The 18076-nt window shown below is 36.5% G+C and overlaps 1 protein-coding gene across 1 annotated transcript in view; it reads right to left on the minus strand.

The window, feature by feature from the left end:
- Positions 1 to 1783: 1783 nt before the first annotated feature.
- Positions 1784 to 18076, minus strand: part of LOC104496970 (apoptosis-stimulating of p53 protein 1-like) — a gene marked incomplete at its 3' end in the record, with an annotated part of 33485 nt that continues 17192 nt past the window's right edge. The window contains exons 4-9 of the mRNA XM_010140172.1: positions 8427 to 8528; positions 7251 to 7425; positions 6659 to 6855; positions 4787 to 4951; positions 3766 to 3946; positions 1784 to 1939 (exon numbers count right to left, since the gene is read on the minus strand). Coding sequence (XP_010138474.1) covers positions 1784 to 1939; positions 3766 to 3946; positions 4787 to 4951; positions 6659 to 6855; positions 7251 to 7425; positions 8427 to 8528 — 976 coding nt within the window. The remainder of the gene's footprint in view (positions 1940 to 3765; positions 3947 to 4786; positions 4952 to 6658; positions 6856 to 7250; positions 7426 to 8426; positions 8529 to 18076) is intronic.

Below are 18076 nucleotides of genomic sequence, written 5' to 3' on the forward strand. Positions count from 1 at the left end.
TTAAATATTAATTATTACTTAATTATATGTGCAGAACATTCCTTCATATTACACACACTATATTGTATTAACTTCTCAAATTCCGATCAACTGTGTTTGAATTTTGAAAGATAATTACTTTTGGGCAGAAGTATTTTTGTGGTTGGTCATTTAAATAAGATAAACACTTACATATTTTTACACTGAGAATATAGCACGTAGTCCAGAAATCACTTTTCACACTTGCAAACTGCCAGGAAGTAAAGTAACGAGGCCTGGCTTTAGTGCTGGCAACATCCAAGAACTGGACATGCTGGGTTTTTTGTTTGGTTTGGGTTTTAATCATCTGGTTATCAACACAAAAGAGATGACTGTCTAAACACTTTGATTCTAAATAATGGCAAATTTTCCAAGAATGCACTGAATTAATGTTTAAGGTACAAAATACACAGGATATTCTGTAACTCCAGTGAAGTTCAGTAAAGCTTTTGTTCTGAAGATCAGTAGAAGGTGTTATAACTGCTGCACGCTAAACATGAAGTTCAGCCATAAGTTTAGCTATTAAGAAAGCACTTACAGAAACTGGCAAAAATCCCCAAGAATTTCATTATCTTACCTGCAAATAAAAGCCCACACTCTTCTATTGGAAAGATAGTTATACAACAATTTTTTGTAATCCTTCGAATTCCAAATATTAGCACGTTCATCCCCAGATTCTGAGATAACAGACTGGAAGTAAATTCAGACTCTAAATTCTCTGTTTCATTCTACTTACATAAACACCAGAACGTAACTATTCTCACCTTCAAGCCTTTCATATTACAATCTGGCAGACTTGCCAGCTAGCACGCGGTTTTCTGAGCGTGCCTCTCACGTACTCCCACAACCCAGGCTGAACCTCATGGACCTGACAAAGCCGCTGTTTCAATCCTTCACTGTGGCGTATGGTGGCAGAGCCTGCACGATAGGTGCTAAGAGGAGGCAGCCGAACAGCATCTGCCTTCTATCTTCGCTTAGACTAAGCGGGTCCCAGACACTCTTGCCCATCTGATGGCAACACCCTTCTGACAAGCCCTCACTAGCTCCTGCTCTCAGTCACCCCAGAGCCATTTCAGGCAACTGGCTTCATTTTTTCCCCCAGATGTACCCTTCTTGCCTGCCACCTCAAACACCCAGTGTATTTCAACTCTCACCAGTCCACTTTGTATTTACATTAATAAGACAGTGACATGCAGACACAAAAGGTTTTGTGCATTTTCTCTGTTTTTACCTATATTTTTGTAGGTCTGGATCCAGGATACTTCCTGTAGCAACTGAAGTGCAAACCAAGTGTAACATTTTTGTCCAATGCAAGTCAGCAAAATTCTTGCTATCGTCTTGGACAAAGTGAGTGATTTTATCTCAACTCTAGGGCCCACGTAATGCAGAGACTCAAAGTTTCTCACAGAGTAACTCAAGCTAAACCTGTATGTAATACATCTATCTGAGATAGACTAGAACATGCTTTGGCAATTACCATTAATTTTATAATAACAATTCAAACATTTATAAAGTCTTTTCAGTAAAGGAAACTCATTGCTAGTACACTACTCCAGTACTCCCGGGATGAATTTGCTGCAGATCTGTTTCCTTCAAAGAATAAAAGCAACATCTAAACAATTTTAGATTTCAACAGCATCTCCTGCATGCCAGACCATCACACAAGTTCTAAAGATGCTGTTTAATATGCATCTGTATGCAAGAGCTCAGATAACCATATTAAAAACTGAGTTCTTAGCTAGCCAGAGATCTTCTACGGACTCACAGTGCTGGGTGTCAAAGAGAGTAGGTGCCAGGCGGATGACATTGTGAACGGCAGACTGAAGAGAAGTGGGAGGTGACAGAATAGGATCCACTATTATGTCTAAATCAGAAACCTTCCAAGTGTCTGGAGATTTTTTCACACACCCACAGTCTGTCTCTACTGGCCACATCAAGGCAGATCCAGTTACACAGAAAAAGAAAGAAAAAGAGTGGTGGGAAAATTACAACAGTGACAATGGAAAAATTAGAACAGGAACACGCAGATGAGAAATAAAAGCATGACAGTTGAAAAAACTGTTTCTCAATTTCTTTTCTTCCTGGGAGCACATGAGCTTCTCTTTACATAAATCTATCTTATAGGGTTTTATTCAAGTACATTCAGAGTAACGAACGCAAAATCAGTCCTAAGGCAGAATAATTACTTTTATAAATTGAAAAGCTATCAGAGTTCTTGAAACGTCCTGAGGTAGGTCTAGAAGCGAGTACACATTATCTTCTGAGGTTGGTATTTACAAAATAGTGAATTATTTTTGGTTGGTAAGTTTAAAAGTTTCCTATATCCAGAAGAGGAATCCACACATCTGAAAAAAAACTGTTGCAAATTTGTCACTTCATCCCCCAATTAAGTCATTCTATCTTCTTAAGACGCTTACAAAAAAAATCACAGTGATGGGTACAGCCTTTGAATTAAACTAAAGGTATTGTTAAACCACTAATATCAATGAAAAAGACTCTGTTTGGATAGTTTAATTTTCTGATCTTTGATTTTTTTTTTTTTTTTTCCCCCCCCCTCTCCCTCCTGGGCCAGCAAGCCTGCTGAATTTTAACGAAAAAGATCCTTCGTTTTACAATCCCAGGGATAGTTTAATTTTCTGATCTTTGATTTTTTTTTTTTTTTTGGGGTGGTGAGGGAGGTGGGGGGTGGAATCTCTGTCATTACGTCCTACAGAGAGGTTCAGACTGTCTTCCCTCCCATCTCTTCCTCCCCATTTGGAAGCACATGTCAAACTTTGCTAGAGTGTTCAGTTTTAAAGTACTGGAATGTATGTGAATATTGCAGAAGTTTTGCTCCAGTGGTCACTGCATATCTCATTTTTAAATTGCTCCTAGGAGACAAGGTAAACTAAGTCCTGTGGTTAGACCCACAGGACTGTACATTTTTATTTGTATTATGCGTGTTTTCCTAGCTAACCATTTCCTAAGAATTCCGATTTTGCCAAGATGTGAGCAGAAAGTTCTGTCAGAATGAGACCTTAAGGCTCAAATGCGATGACTTACTTCCTTCAAGTCCCCAATGTAACGTAACAATAATAGTAATAATTCTCTTTTATAATGTAGCTGAAATTTTTAATTATGGGAGACCTGGGAGCCAATTTTGCACATCAAGTCCTGGGGAGTGCACTGGAGGGACAGCTCCTTCACTAATGAAGGGAGAAATCAGTAAAACAGCATAAATGCTAAGCTCACTCCTTTCAGGAATGCTTCAAGCACAACAAATTCTCATATCTCAGCTGCAGCAAAAACCTCCCATAGCTTTATTCTATTTCCCTATTTAGTCTCCTCCTGAGAATAGTATTTTTACTTGTTCACTGGCTTTGTTTTACTTGACAAATAGCAACACACTAAAATATTGTTTATAGTATAGTTTGTCACAAAGTTGATTTTGTTGTTATATTCAAACACACAAACTAACTGAAAAGCTATTAAAGACAGAACATAGCATCCATGAAGGAATGTGTGCTAGTGTACCAGCTAGTAAAATTTCAAAGAAAACACTCAGTCTCCTAAGAAAAATTCATGGAAAGAGACAAAACCACCTCATACCGAATGACTAATGTCCACAGAACAGTATCAAGACATCTAAAACTTGCCTCTACCACTACAGAGATTATGCCAACACTGGGTGTCCCAAGATTAATTCTTCTTACCACTCCTTTCCAAACCATGTGTATTAATAGACACCACACTAAAACAGGTACTTACCAGACTTTGATCGTCCGTGTGTTGAGCTAGAAGCAATGGTGAGAGACTGTGGTTTAACTGGATCGACCGGTACAGCATAAGTGCCAGCACTTGGAACTTGGATGTAAGGACCTACTGCTGCCACCCTTCCTGAAGTACTCAAGGATGACTGGGGTGATGAAGTTCCATTAATACGATTCAACTAAAAAAAAACAGTCAGAGAAATCAGAATGTGAACTTCCATTTAATCTAGGCATTTGTGCACGAACAGGACCAAATTTAATTCTCTAGAACCGTGCACTGTAGCTAGGATACCTTAGTACCTGAGTTACCACACTCCGTGATTCTACAAAAAAAAAAAAAAAAGTAGAAAGTACAAATTCCCTAAAATCAACACCTCAAAAATTAAATTTCTCATCCACAGCGCTCACATTTCTTGTAAAAACCTTTATCTGTGTAAGGTCTCTTTAACTGTGGCTTGCTTCAAAGGGACTAAAATGAGTTCTTAAAAGATCATATCTGTATGGTTTGGGGTTTTGTTTTTTCTTTAAAAATCAATTCCTCCAGCTAGGAATAAATACGGAAATCCAGCATTGCTGTCTCTAGTCCTTAGATAAATGGTCTGTTGTGCAACTGGTTTCTCATCAAAGTTACAGACAACAATTAAGACTAACTTTATCAGACCATTTATATTTTTATCAATTTTTCACACTGTAAGATCAGTAATTTATAAAAATTAAATTTGTTATGCTTTCATGCTTTGAAACACAACTCAGAATCACACTTTGCTTCCTAGAAATATAAGCTTCTGTAATTTTTAATATAGTGTGGTCTGTGCCATAAAGAAAAAAGGAAACACCTTCTGTTTAACAGTTTTCTGGTATCTACGGAAAACCATAAAATAGTTTTAAGAAGCCTTCTACTTTCAAAATAGGTTCTTTAGATGTAATTGTATTACTCATCTGGGAAAAAGTGAGATTCTATGTAGTTTCTATAGGCTCTTGATAAACTAAAGTGTGGCCCTTTTAACAGTTTATCTTACAGGAATGTTTTCTTTTTGACGTGCCTCAACTTTTTTCTTGTACAGTCGTTCACGCAGCTCATTGATTCTCTTGTCCATCATAGCCACCTCCATATTTCGTTTGTTTAAGAGTTCTTTCTGCTGCTGAAGCTTGGAGTTCTGCTCCTGGTTAAGCCTGTTACGAATCTTCGGGCAAAAAAAAGCAATTGTTAAGACAGTTACTTCATTCTGTCTGTTGTCAAGTTGGGTTCTAATACAGTGTTAAAAAACACAAAGCAACTTGTTCTGACATCTCCAACGCTATGCTTCCACATACCCTGTCAAATCTACAGCCATGAACAACAACTATTAAAAGAAAACAACAAAAGAATGTCCTAATAAACTAGTGGATACCTATTAAATATATGTAGACTGCACCCCACTTACAGCAAATGGATTGAAGAATTAGGCATTAAGACGTTTCAAAATTGAATTCCACCATGAAATATTAAGTCATAGAAAATACTGCTATGTTTAACCAAGGCAGTTTCACTATCATGAAAACTAAGTGATATAAAACTTGTAACAGAAATTATGCTATTGATTCTGTTTCCAGTTCTACACGAAACTTCTTAATGTTAAGGGACTGGGGCACAGATTTTCCTCTCTACATGGGGATTAAACCGAAACCTTCGCAGCAGGTTTCCAATAGATTAGGGCATGGATTACTTTTACGGTTTAAATTAACCATGACAGTTTTTATAATTATTTCTCTTGCTTTCCCATAGGTATTTTTTCATACCTTCAATAACTCTAAAAGTACTGTCTTAGTGTTCCAATTTTCACGGTAATATTACATGCAAAAAAAAAAACCAAGGCAAATTTAAGTCTCAATAAACATGTATGGAATCATTGTGAAGCACAAGGGAGAAATCTTAATCCACTGAGCATCTTTGCACTTGCAAATACTTGAAAGGCAGATACACCTTGTATAAATGGGGAAGGAAATAAAGAGGGAAAAGTACCCTTATTCCTAATTCATGAAAACATTTGATGAACTCGTATGTCGCATTGCTTCATGCAAAGAAATAAGTGAGAGTAATTTTTAAATATTAAATATGTTAGAGCTGCTGCCTTGATCACAATAACGTATGAGTAAATGAAAAAAAAAGTCCTGAAATCCCGATACATTGGCATACAATTAAGTAGTCCGTAACTTTTAAAAATAAAACCTGGACAAAATTTCCATGTAAACTGAAGATTTAATTACTCATGTGAGAACTACACTTCAGATGCAACAATCTTCTGGGAGGAAGATATATGAAAGGGATACATGACATATTGTGAATATACTGCAGCTATAGTACACTACATAGTGTAGAGAATACAGTGCAGTTTATAGTTTTGATTATTCTATTAAAATATATTTTGTTTATTTGCACCAGACATTATAGCTATATTTTAACAATGTATTTTAAATTTACTTTTATTCACTGCCCAGTGATGGCTCTGAATTAAGATGACATCTAAGTGAGCTTGCTACCCTCAGTTCTCAGCAAAATAGAAAACTACCACCATGAACTTTAAAAAAAAAAAATTTAAGAGATATTAAAATAAACACTGAAAAACTGAATGTTGCCATAGTTTAGTATTAGGAGCTGAGAAATGCCCTTCAGAACACTGGCACACTTTGTATCATTATGCGTACAAGCAACAACAACAAAAGCAATTTTTAAAGCTAATGAAATTCTGGTTTAAGTGGGTTATATGCTAACTACAACCTCAGACATCAGCAGCATTCCAATACACCAGTTTTATGAGATGTCACAGAACAAAGTGGCCACCTGTGAGAGCAATAATACAACTTTTTAAAATCTGCAGCTATCACCCAAATAGCATCTCTCCATTACTCACCTGTAGCTCTTGATACAACTTCTTTAGCTCTACTGCTGCAGGTCCTGTCATTTGTCCATTGTAAGACTGAAACCCATTCAGCTTCCCTTTTCTTAAATCCTCCAGCTGCTGAGTAAGTTGATCCACTTTTAACACTGCAGCCTGTAGCTCCTGTTGCTTCTCCTGGAACATGGCACTTATGTGTTCAATTTCAGTTGCTAAAATTAAGAAGATAAAAATAACAAACCACAATTAAGTAAAGCAGAAGTTATTTTTTTTAATTCTACAGGTACTGATAAATAAAACACACTAGTTTTAAATCTAGTATATGCATGCACATATAAAATATTTACATGTTGGGAATTTGCTAACAGTCGTAAGTATTTCCTAACAGCTAGTGAATAGACTTATTCTTCCTTTATGCCTGACCACAAAAAAAAAAGAAGTTACATCATATACAAACTCTACAGAAACACAGAACCCCCGTGAGACCAAAAACATTCTATCTGAAAACCCGCTTCAATGTTATATTGACTAGCAGTGTAACATTATTTGGTAGTCATACAGTGAATAGTAAATTAAACTAAGTAAATTACTTAAAAATTCCACATACACAGATTGCCATTCATGATCTTGCTGTAGTCCACTTGTCCTCTCATGGCACGGATTTTTTTCAGCTTTGTCTCCTGGGTTTCAACACGTTCTTTAAGTTTTTGAAGCTTTTCACTCTCGGAAACAGACTGCTGTTGACGACGTTCTTGCTGCTTCAGGTAACGCAAACGTTGTTCCTAATAAAATGAGGTTTTAGTCAAGAGGTACCTGTTACCAATTAATTTCAAAATAAGTTAACTTAGAAAAAAACCCATCACTACTATCAGTGGGCTTTCTTTTATTTCCAGAAATCAGAAAAAGTTGTATCTAGTTAAAATATGCATCAGTCTTCCTAAGCTCTTAACATTAACAAATCTGTTTTAGAGCAGAGATTCAAGATTTTTGAGACCAAATAGTAAATTTACAGATATGTGCAAATACAACCCTAGCCTGAACACTCAAACACATATCTGAAGCTTCCCCTGGCATTTGTTTTCTGAAGCTATTAACACTTCTGCTGTTGCAAAATGAATTCCAAGACATCCAGCTTCTCAAAGACAACGAAATATGTCTAACAGACCATTTTGAACAAGCTGGCCTACTGCAAGATAATGTTCCAGTTCTAAATAACAGTCCTACTACGAAATTTTTTTTTTCTCTATTATTTTCATCAAGAAAGAACAATGTAATCGATAGGTTGATTCCTAGGTACTCCAAGCATTCAATGCATACTGTTTATTATAACACCTACAACAGTGTCAAAAACATTAAGCCTACTCCCCACTTAAGATTCTTACATCTCAGAAACTTCAGAAATGTAATTCATGAATATAAACGAAGGGGCATATTCTCATTTCATCACTATCACTATACTGGGAGTGAACGAGCTACTAAGTTGAGCCTAGAGTCAAGCCTGGTCTATCACAGATCATGAAATGGGCCTCACAAGAGAGACAAATAACACCAGGCAATATTTTTATAAAGACACATAACTTGGCTATAATAGGTTACAACAGTAGTATTTACACTGAAATGTTGTACATTGCCAAGGTTAAGATTAACTTGGCAAAACAATGGATTTCTTAAGCTCTTTCTTGAGCTTATCAAGAATAAATCAGAGCGTTTTTCTGGATCTAAGAAACTCATGCTTGTGTAGGTTGAAGGAAATTTGGTTTTACTATCTGTATGTAATTATTACCTTAGCAACCAACATTTGCTGTTGATTTTCGATCTGCTGCTGTTGTCGGGCAGCCATATCTTGAAGTTCAGAAAGCGTGAGCTCAACACGTGGATTGCCAACCTGCAAAGGCAAAATGTTACATGAATGCATCCATGCGTGTTAAGTGTTCCGACAACAGAAGATGAATCCCCACTTCTCAGAGGAAGGTTAAAGCCTCCTCCCCAGTCCTCAGAGGAAGAATAATGATGGACATTTATGAAAGAGTAGGGAGCCTCAGAGCACAAAGAAAGGACACAATTCATGCACATACCATGGACAGAAAAAGCGAAAAGTAGAAAAGCAAATGAAAGAGGAAAACACTAACAGACAAAACAAACAAGAGAAAAAAAGCCCTAAGCCCCTGTTTAAGATGTTCTGTTGAACCGGTACACTTGCACATGTGATAACACACATGGCAAGTAGGTATTTTAAGCAGTAACCGGAATCTGAAGCTTCTTTCCTTTCCTAACATTTTCAGTGTAACTGCCTTGGCTGCTCTAACTGGTGGTGTTAGCGTTATTTAACCAGCACAAGACAAGATCACATGAGAACCCTTAGATAAAGTCTTAGTTAAAGCTGTCACTAAGCCCTGATCCAAAGATGGTGACACCTTCTGGCAGATCAGGGCATTTAAGGCAAAAAACTGAAAAAAAAAAAAACCACCACAAAGTGAAGCAAAGTAAAGTTGATCTCCTTTGCCTAAGTGGCTGTTACTGAGCAAGCTTTGAATGAAAAGCTATTAGTGGGGCTTTATCACTCCTTTTGAATTTCAAACCTAAACACACCATTTACAAAATTGCAGTAGAGGAATTACCAAAAATTATTTAAAATTTATATAATGCTGTGACAATGTGCGAGACCTAATATTATGTGTTTTTACAGAAGAATGCATTGTTTCAGCATATTCATAGTTCTATCAACACATACTATTTAAGTCTTTAAAATTTAATTACTTCAATTCAACCACAGTTTTCACCATGCAATCAAAAGAAAGAGAGAGCAGTGTAACAAGACAAATTCCAAAAGCTGACTCTTGCCAAATACCTACTTTCCTACTCAGAAAACCAAAACCCACATCCTTAGAATTGCACGGTTTAATGACAACTTTAGAAATTGCACCGAAAGAAAATACCAGCCTTTGAAAAGCTGTGCTGGAAAGCTGGAAAGTTCAGAATAGCTCAACATCTGTTTCAACGTATTTACATGTAATTCAGTCAATTTACCGGACTAGTGCATTGTAATAGTTCAATAAACAATTCAGTATTTTCACCACGCTATATACCTACACTGTAAGTAAACCAAATTAAAATTACATCATTTCCGATCCCCATTATAGTCAACACTGGTGAGATAGAAAAGAGAACTAAATGTTTTGGATTTATTGATAAATAAAACTCTGTTTCAAATGAATGTTTACAAAATGGAATGAGGTCTAAATATTTTAGAGACACAAAAAAGAAGGGGGAGAAGAAACCCCCCAAACACCTCCCCCCCCCTCCCCACCCCCCCATCAACTGAGCATCAGACTGTGGATCTGGTCAAACCCGATCCCAGAGGAAAGGTGATTTAGCTGCCCACTCTACTGACTTCCAGTGCAGTCCTGCAGTGATTTTTTTTGACATATCTCATCCAATAATTGTATTTCACTCTAAGAACAATAAAATCCTCCTCTAACCTCTTGTTGATACCCAAGGATCTCAGCCACTTTGAATGGCTCGTTTCTTCTCAAGTATCAGTTCTCCAACCAATGTGTAATACAGAACTGTTTCTTTAAGCTTCAGTCAGAGAAGGAAAATAATAATTGTTTTAAAATACCTGATTTTCTCTCTTTTTTTTCCTACCTGAACTTCAATTTATATTTCATATTTCTGCATACAGTTATTCAGGTAAGATATGCACCTCAAGGTCAGTCACTAAGATGAGCCTGATTTCTAACACTAACTTCTAAAGCTGCTGCATCTTAGAAGCATGATATAGACATGTTGGACTAAAAGTTTTAAAGAAAGTTATTGTCCCTCCTTGAGCATTCCCTACTTAATAAATTATGGAGCCAAATTATAATTCTTACTCGATGCTACTGAAATTCCTCTTAATAGTCAAGAATAATGAAAACTACTTATAGTAGAGAAGTAATAAAAAAACCCCAATGTTTTTATTTACAGTTATAGCTATATAGAATAGTGGAACTAGAACAAAGGTAAAATCTACCCAAAACACTGAATTTTCTAATTCAACACTTCTTTGGTGAACATAGTAATTAAAAAAAAAATTAACTTAGTAGTGCACACTTTTTTTATTAGCATGACTTACGACAGACAAGAGTCCTTTCCAACATTCTTTAAGGCCAAACAACTTGTACACACTTGCCACCACCAGCTAATAAGTCAGAGAGATATTTTATTACTAATTACAGACTGAAAAGCTCTAATTGGGTAAGAAAGTAAGGAAGCTTTTCCAAGTGTCATCCACAAACTAAAATGCGTTCACCTGAGACAAGAAAATACAGAAAAAACATGCTGCTCCCCAATGCTGGCTTCCTTTGGCATGAGCTTCCACCAGAAAAACCTAAACATCTACAGCAGCTTCTGCTGGACACTCGTAGTTAATTCTTAAAAGGGGCTTAGAATGGCCTGAAGGCTTCCCTCTGGATCACTGATTTAGAAAGTAAAAACAAGGTGGGGGGTGTGATTGATAGTATTTGAGAAAATACACATATGCTCTGTTTCAAAAATATACAGCTTGCATCAGACCATGCAAAGTCTTCCCAAAGCTTTCCCCCTTTCTGCTTTCAGTTTAAGTTAACATCGATAGCTTATTCTATTTCTAGTAGTAATTTTCAGTATAACAAAGACCAAGAAATACAGAGATATTTTATTCTACTAAGAAATCTTGTTAGAAATATATCCATACAGTGGTATCTGTAAGGGGAGCTGTGCATATTTCAAGGTAAAAAGCCATTTCCGTGAGTGTAAATTACAGATTTTCTAAGTGAAAAGTGTAACCTGGAGAGCACAATGACAATAAAAAACTGCTTTGTAAAACTACCAGAAACAAAAATCCAGTTTGATCCAACAGTTCAGAATTTTTAGTGCTTTAAATAAGCATATTTGAAGGTACATCTTATAATGACTGAAAAAAAGTACTGCATTATTTTGTGTTATATAAAATATAGAAGATTAATTATAAGGTAACAAATATTAGCTTCTTCAAGAAGCTATCAACTATTTCAAAATGTTCCTTTTAGAAAGTGTTGTCTGAAAAGCTTTTGTACATGGCAAAGCACAAGAACACAGGAAATGTTATAGTTAACCATTTAAAATGTTCTGTGAGAAATCTTTTAATGTTTAACTCCCAGAACGCCAGTGAAAAGTGTCCCTTTCACTTAAAATAACTACAGTATACTTAGGAAAGAAAAGAAAAGGCAGCTGAGGAAGCAAAGTTTTAAACCTGTAACTTCACTCGTAGTTTGTTCTTTTTCATCCACATGGCAAAAGCAGTGAACACATCAATCAGAATTCCTCTTTGACATCAAGTAAGTTATTCTCAGATAGACTTGCTGATTTCAGGTCTCCAAAACAGGACAGCATTATTTTTGAAGCAGCATGAAAAACACTGTCTCTTCCTCTGGCCGAGTTGAATCAATTCATTTAAAGCATTGTATATTAGTAGAGTCTGCTTGTAGTAATCTGTGTCCAAACACCATCACTGAAAAATGTCAGTCTTGGTCCGTCTTCAGAACCACAGGTTATGCAAGGCGAAGAGAGTGCTGCATTTTCTCAGTTCTTTAACAAGGTTCTTGGTTTCTCAGATTCTTAAGTTCATGCTGTTCATACTAGTTATTAACAATTTCATCCATGAAGTCACTCACCTCTCATAACAAACACAAGCCTATAACATTTAAGGTCCAGACCTCCTCCTTTCTCCTGCAGCAAGAGAAACATACCTCCTACAGAACTGCCTTCTGAAGGAGGAACTAAAAAGCCACTACAAATACCTACTCCTTCAGATTCCACAGATTCATTTGCTACATAGTGATACATCAAAGCAGACAGTTTTGCTGAATCGTAAATTTCTTTTCATTGATTCACAGAAGCATTTACACATGGAGATGAACTCCTAAATGAAGTGCAATAGAGCAAGCACTGCATTATTAGGCACAAAGGAAGTATTACATATGTCTCATACGGACAAGAGTACTTGACACCCATATTCCTTAATATTGACGAGAATCTTAAAAAAATTTGTATTTGTTTTGTTTAGCATGCACTTTAAAAGGTCATGATGACAGACAGAATTTGTAATGATCTGGAGTTTCGGCTTCTGACATTACCCTCCTACTACAATCTAATATTTTACCATTTGATGATTAATATTTTTGAGACAGGTGAGATGAATGGTACAGCAGTAATTAAATAGTTTAGGAACCAGTTTACAAGCAGTCTCAAAACAAGTCATACCTTAGGCATTTAATTAAGAAAAGGAACCTCCTCTAATATTTAGTTCTACACAATAGTCTTGTCACTCTGAAAATTCATTTTCTTGTTCCTCCTTCCTTTCTTTCTACCCTCACACATGCTGTTCTGTCTATCATCACAAACTCCTCAGTCTACATGCTTCTGAGCTATTATGAAAGAGCTTACTCACTGGCAACCCACAACAGTAAATGAAAATTTGCACCCGAAGTCAAAATATTTCTTTGACAAAGTCAACTCTAGTCAAGACATGCAAGCAACAAGGGCAGATTCCAGTGGTGTTTTTGCCTTTACTTCCATCAGAAAACTATCTTTAAGAGGATTCTAATTATGTCAATATTAAAATAAAAAACCCACGCACAAGATTGATTTTTTGAAAGAGATGATTATTTTAAAAAATACGATAGTTCAGATGTGGTTTGATTTTAAGCATTTCTTTTCCTCCATGTCTAAGCCATTTTCGAAGTTTGCACTAATAAGACCAATTAATTAAGAAATCCAGAGCAGTACAAGAATTTACCAATCATTTCCTTCACACTATCTCTTCAGATCTTTTTCTAGGTTTGCAGTAGCCACTATGTTATTAACTTCCCTTATCTACTCCTTCCTTCTTGTTAAGACACCTGTTAGCTGTTCACACCCATCTCCTACACAATTCCTCTTCAGTTTCCTTCCCAACGCCCAGCACTAGAAAGCAGGTTCAAGTACCTCAAGCCTCCTGAAACAAGCCAAGCGCCACCTTCTCCTATGCATACTCTTGTGAGTGAATCATGTACCATGAGCTGTCATATATTTTCTAGTCTTTTTCATATTGCTCACCTCCATCACCTCTATCCTTACTTCCTCATTTACTGCTTTTAGTACTTCAGTCCACCTTTCTCTCTTGTCACAGTCAAAGAAGATTCTGAGGTTAAATTACCAAATGCCAAGGTCCAACATAACCTAGACAAAATGTCATCAGCCAGCGTGCCGGGAGGGGAGAAAGTCTGTGTCTCACTTAGCTTTCACCTTGGAGCCCAGAAAGGCTGCTTCTGACTCCAGTCATCAAAAAGGCTACCCAGAAGGTTTTTCTGCTTGTTATCTCACTACCTTCAAGCCCCTGTTAAATTTATCGATAAGCCCATACAGAGCATCCACTAAAGATAATGCAGCATATATCCCACTCGCAAACCAGCTATACTGTTTATCCTTTACAAAACCTGCCACTCTAAAACTGTGGTACAGATAAGGAACGTTATGGCCAAAGGTGGTTTGTTTTTTTTAAGCTATTAAAAAAACCCAAACAAACAAACAAACAAAAAAAACCCCACAAACAAACTCCCCAATCCTTCCCTGCAATCCTTCACACCAACCCCCCAAAACCTCCATGAAGGTAGCCATATCCTCAGTCAGAATAAATGTTAAAGAAAGTACTCTCACTCTTTTTCAAGGTTGGGACAACATCAGCATATCAAAGGCTGGTGGGATGGGGACACACACATACCACAAAACCAAAACCCCAACCTCCCCATAAAACACAGAGAGAGGACAAAATCAGCACTGAACATGAGGCAAAAAACTGCAGGAGAGAAATCTAAGAAGCAACTCCTCTGGGCTCATCATTTGAAGAACTGACTCCCCCATGTGGGATTCATTAATGAGGCATACAATTTTGCCTTGGCAAAACCGCCCCATCATCCTCACCAGCCTAATAGGAGAGGACAGCAAAGGCCAGAAAGGTACTGTAAGTTGCTCCTGAGAAGGCTTAAAATGCTTACATAGAAATGCAAATTAATACACTGTTTTTACTGCACATACTTAAAGACTGGGTTTTCCACAATCTGTAGCAGTTTTAAGATGCTGTTCTTTCCTAAGGTGAATGAGGGAATACAAAACTCTGCCTCCAGACTAGAAACCTACCTCTGTAGATCTGTCAAACCCCAGAAATCTATATAGCTAAATGACAAACATAGAACTGACAGGTCTGGGACTAGGTATATGAGTACATGGACAAAGGAAGTGAAGCGTATGACACAAGCGAGCATGTTCTCAGAACAGACGTATGACTGTAAAATGAACGGGGTAGGATGGAGCGCTCTCCAGCCAGTGAATTCCAGGCTGGGATCAGGGCTCTGGCAATCCTCAGCCCTATAAACCAGGGAGTTCTCACCGCAGTCGGCCATCGCTGCATTTTCTTCATCTGTGCTGCATTTACAGTGAAGGAAGAGCTACAATTCCGTCTACAACTCTACCAAATTGCCAGAGCAGGAAAGAACGGAGCAGCTTGCCTTGCCTGCTGAATCTAGCAAAAGATTCTCTTAATTTTCCACAGCTGATTTGGACACAAGCAGTGGAAGCCCATCAGTCACGTCAAACTTCTCTGCCTTCAGCTTCATTCAAAGTAACACAGTTCAGGAGATGCTTTAACTAGTCCTGCTGGCAACGAGGCTTCAAAGGTTGCTGATAAGAACAGCCAGCACACACTTGGGGTATCTGCCCTCAGCATGACAGTAGATATGCAGAAAACAGATGGAAGATATGAGAATTTATTATACCAGTTCTGTACCAAACAGGCCTTACATGAAATGCACGTGGGCTCTGTGCTATCTGAGGACTATGAGGAGAACACAGGATTGAGCATCTGCTGAAGATTATTGATTCTGACCTCCTTATATTTCTGAAACACACCGACTCTATATTTCATCAAATTTAAGAATTGTAAGAATTTTCACCATTTTTTTCATAAACCCTGACCTCAGTGCTATGCACAATGAAGACAACTTGAAAAATCTTGTGTGAAAACTCATATATAATGCTACAAAAAGATAAAAGAAAATACCTTTTTTTATTTAAACTAAAGTAGAATTTTTGCTGATCTCGACATAGATGACATTATTTCCAGTTTAATGGCTTTATCCACAGCTCTGCCTTGCATTTTTTTAATTGGGTCAGAAATACGCCGATAGCAGAAATCCATTTTAAAGAATCCAATGACAATAGTATGTGCTTTTTTTAGCTTAATGGAAATGAACAAACTAATTAAACCCAGACAAGGCAACCAGAATATTGGGAATTAAAGGAAAATATCAGGAGATAGCACATGCTACATATAATCAAATAATCTTGAAATTAACATTACAAATAGAATCTGGTAACTTTACTCAAATTTATAATTAAAATGTTATTTTATTTGTGCAAATAAATACATTAAGAGTTTCTTAAAACAAACATGCTTGAACTGTATCACAATTTGCTGAAAACCCTCACATCTGATGAAAGCTTAGTATCGCTCAAAAAGTACGCTACCTTGTTAGCAATTCCTCCAATTTGCTGATGCTGACAAGTCACTTTATATAATAAAACATTTAAAGTCTATTCAGCATAACCCAGACTCCAGATTTCCTATTTTACCTTACTGCTTTCCTAGAAAGCCTCAAGTGAGGCTTGTCCTATTTCGCACATAATATCTAAGAGAAGGCAGAACTTTACCAAAATGAAACCAATGTTAAAATACTTTTTAAAAACAAGAAGGATTTAAGCATATATTGAGTATCTGTGGCATACGAAATGAACTGCTTATGAATCATTTCTACAGTATCTGGAACTCATTTATTTAGAAGACTACTTTGTTTCTCGTCCTTGCAGACACTTTTGAACAGCCACAGAAATCTTATGCAGATATTAACTTCAGTGTCAGGTAAAAATATCCAGTAGCTGATCTGAATCAAAATATTAACATCATACTCCTAACAGAAGTATATTTTCTTAAAAGAAATACCAGATCAGTTGTGCACAAAACCTCAGTCCTGTTTACAATACTTATCCTTTTACTCAAGTGATTTTGAGTAACAGACAAGTTAGAATACGTGTTGAAAACACTGTCCAAGTGCCTTTGAAAACAGTCTCGGAACTGCATTTTTCTGGGTATTTTAGAAAAGCAACAACTCATTCTGATATCCATACTTTGCCATCCTAAGATGCACTTATTTGTCTGAATAAGATGTTTAGCATCTAATGTGCACTTATTTTTCCCTTAAGTAATTGTTTCAATATGAAGTTTTTCTGTGGTGGTGTATGTAATATTGTTTGAGAACAGTATAAAACATTTCCAAAACACAAGCGTACTGAACGTAAGTATCCTGTAATTGAAAAATATATTGTGAAACTTAGTGTACAACTTGCACCTCCCATAAAACCTAAGTTTTTAAAAGCAAAAGTTGACATTTTGCAGTAACAAGCTTTTGATAAGGTCTTAAATTACAGCAAATACATCTAACAAAATCTTATTAACTAAGAATTTTAATTCAGAGATAAGGTGTAACAAAACCCAAACTGGTCTGCATTCTGGTCAAGTGACAAGGAAACCCACAATCATTTAAACTAAATTGCAAAAGCTACACAGTATTTAAACAATATGTCCACTAAAGTGTAAAACCAACAAGCTTTGAAAGTAATTACCTGTGCACTATTTTCCCATGTAATCGTAAGAGAGCACATCTTTATTTTGCAGCACTGCCCATCAGCTGTAAACATTTGCGTTGCTTCATCATGCTTCAACTCCATGTTCCTGTTATTTTCTGTCTACACTAATTGTTTAACTGTTTGCTGTGCCCAAGCCAAATCAATAACCGTACACATGGTAGGATTTTTTAAAATCTTATTCCTTATGAAATAAGGATTTCCCCAAATTCTTTATCAATATGAAAAGCTCTCTCTGCATTCATCAACAATCAGCTAACGGAAAAGGCTAGTGGATTTTGCCAGCAGTAAAAGACCTAATCACGGCAAGATCAAGCCAGCTGTCAACTACAATCAGCTTGATTCATTGCACTTTTCATAGTCAATGGAAAATGTTGAGCAATACACAGTTTTCACAGTTATCAGGTTTAACTGAAGATATAAGAATACAGACAATTTAGCTTTAAAAATACATGAATTATTCGTTCCTTTTGTATTTTGTAGTATTATCAACTCAGTGCAAAAACTGAATTAGAAAAAAATCACGAAAATCATTATTTTCTGCATTTAAATGTATTGTTTAAAGTACCAGAAATACTTAACACCTGGAATTTAACAAAGAGTTTATTTATTAACAAGGACTGCCTAAGATAAAAGGCAAACAGTAGTCCGAATAGATACCACAATCTTAGCAAATAACCTTTCCAGAGTTTGCTATAT

The sequence above is a fragment of the Buceros rhinoceros genome, unplaced genomic scaffold (genome assembly GCF_000710305.1).
Source record: "Buceros rhinoceros silvestris isolate BGI_N320 unplaced genomic scaffold, ASM71030v1 scaffold9497, whole genome shotgun sequence".
Classification (NCBI taxonomy): Eukaryota; Metazoa; Chordata; class Aves; order Bucerotiformes; family Bucerotidae; genus Buceros; species Buceros rhinoceros.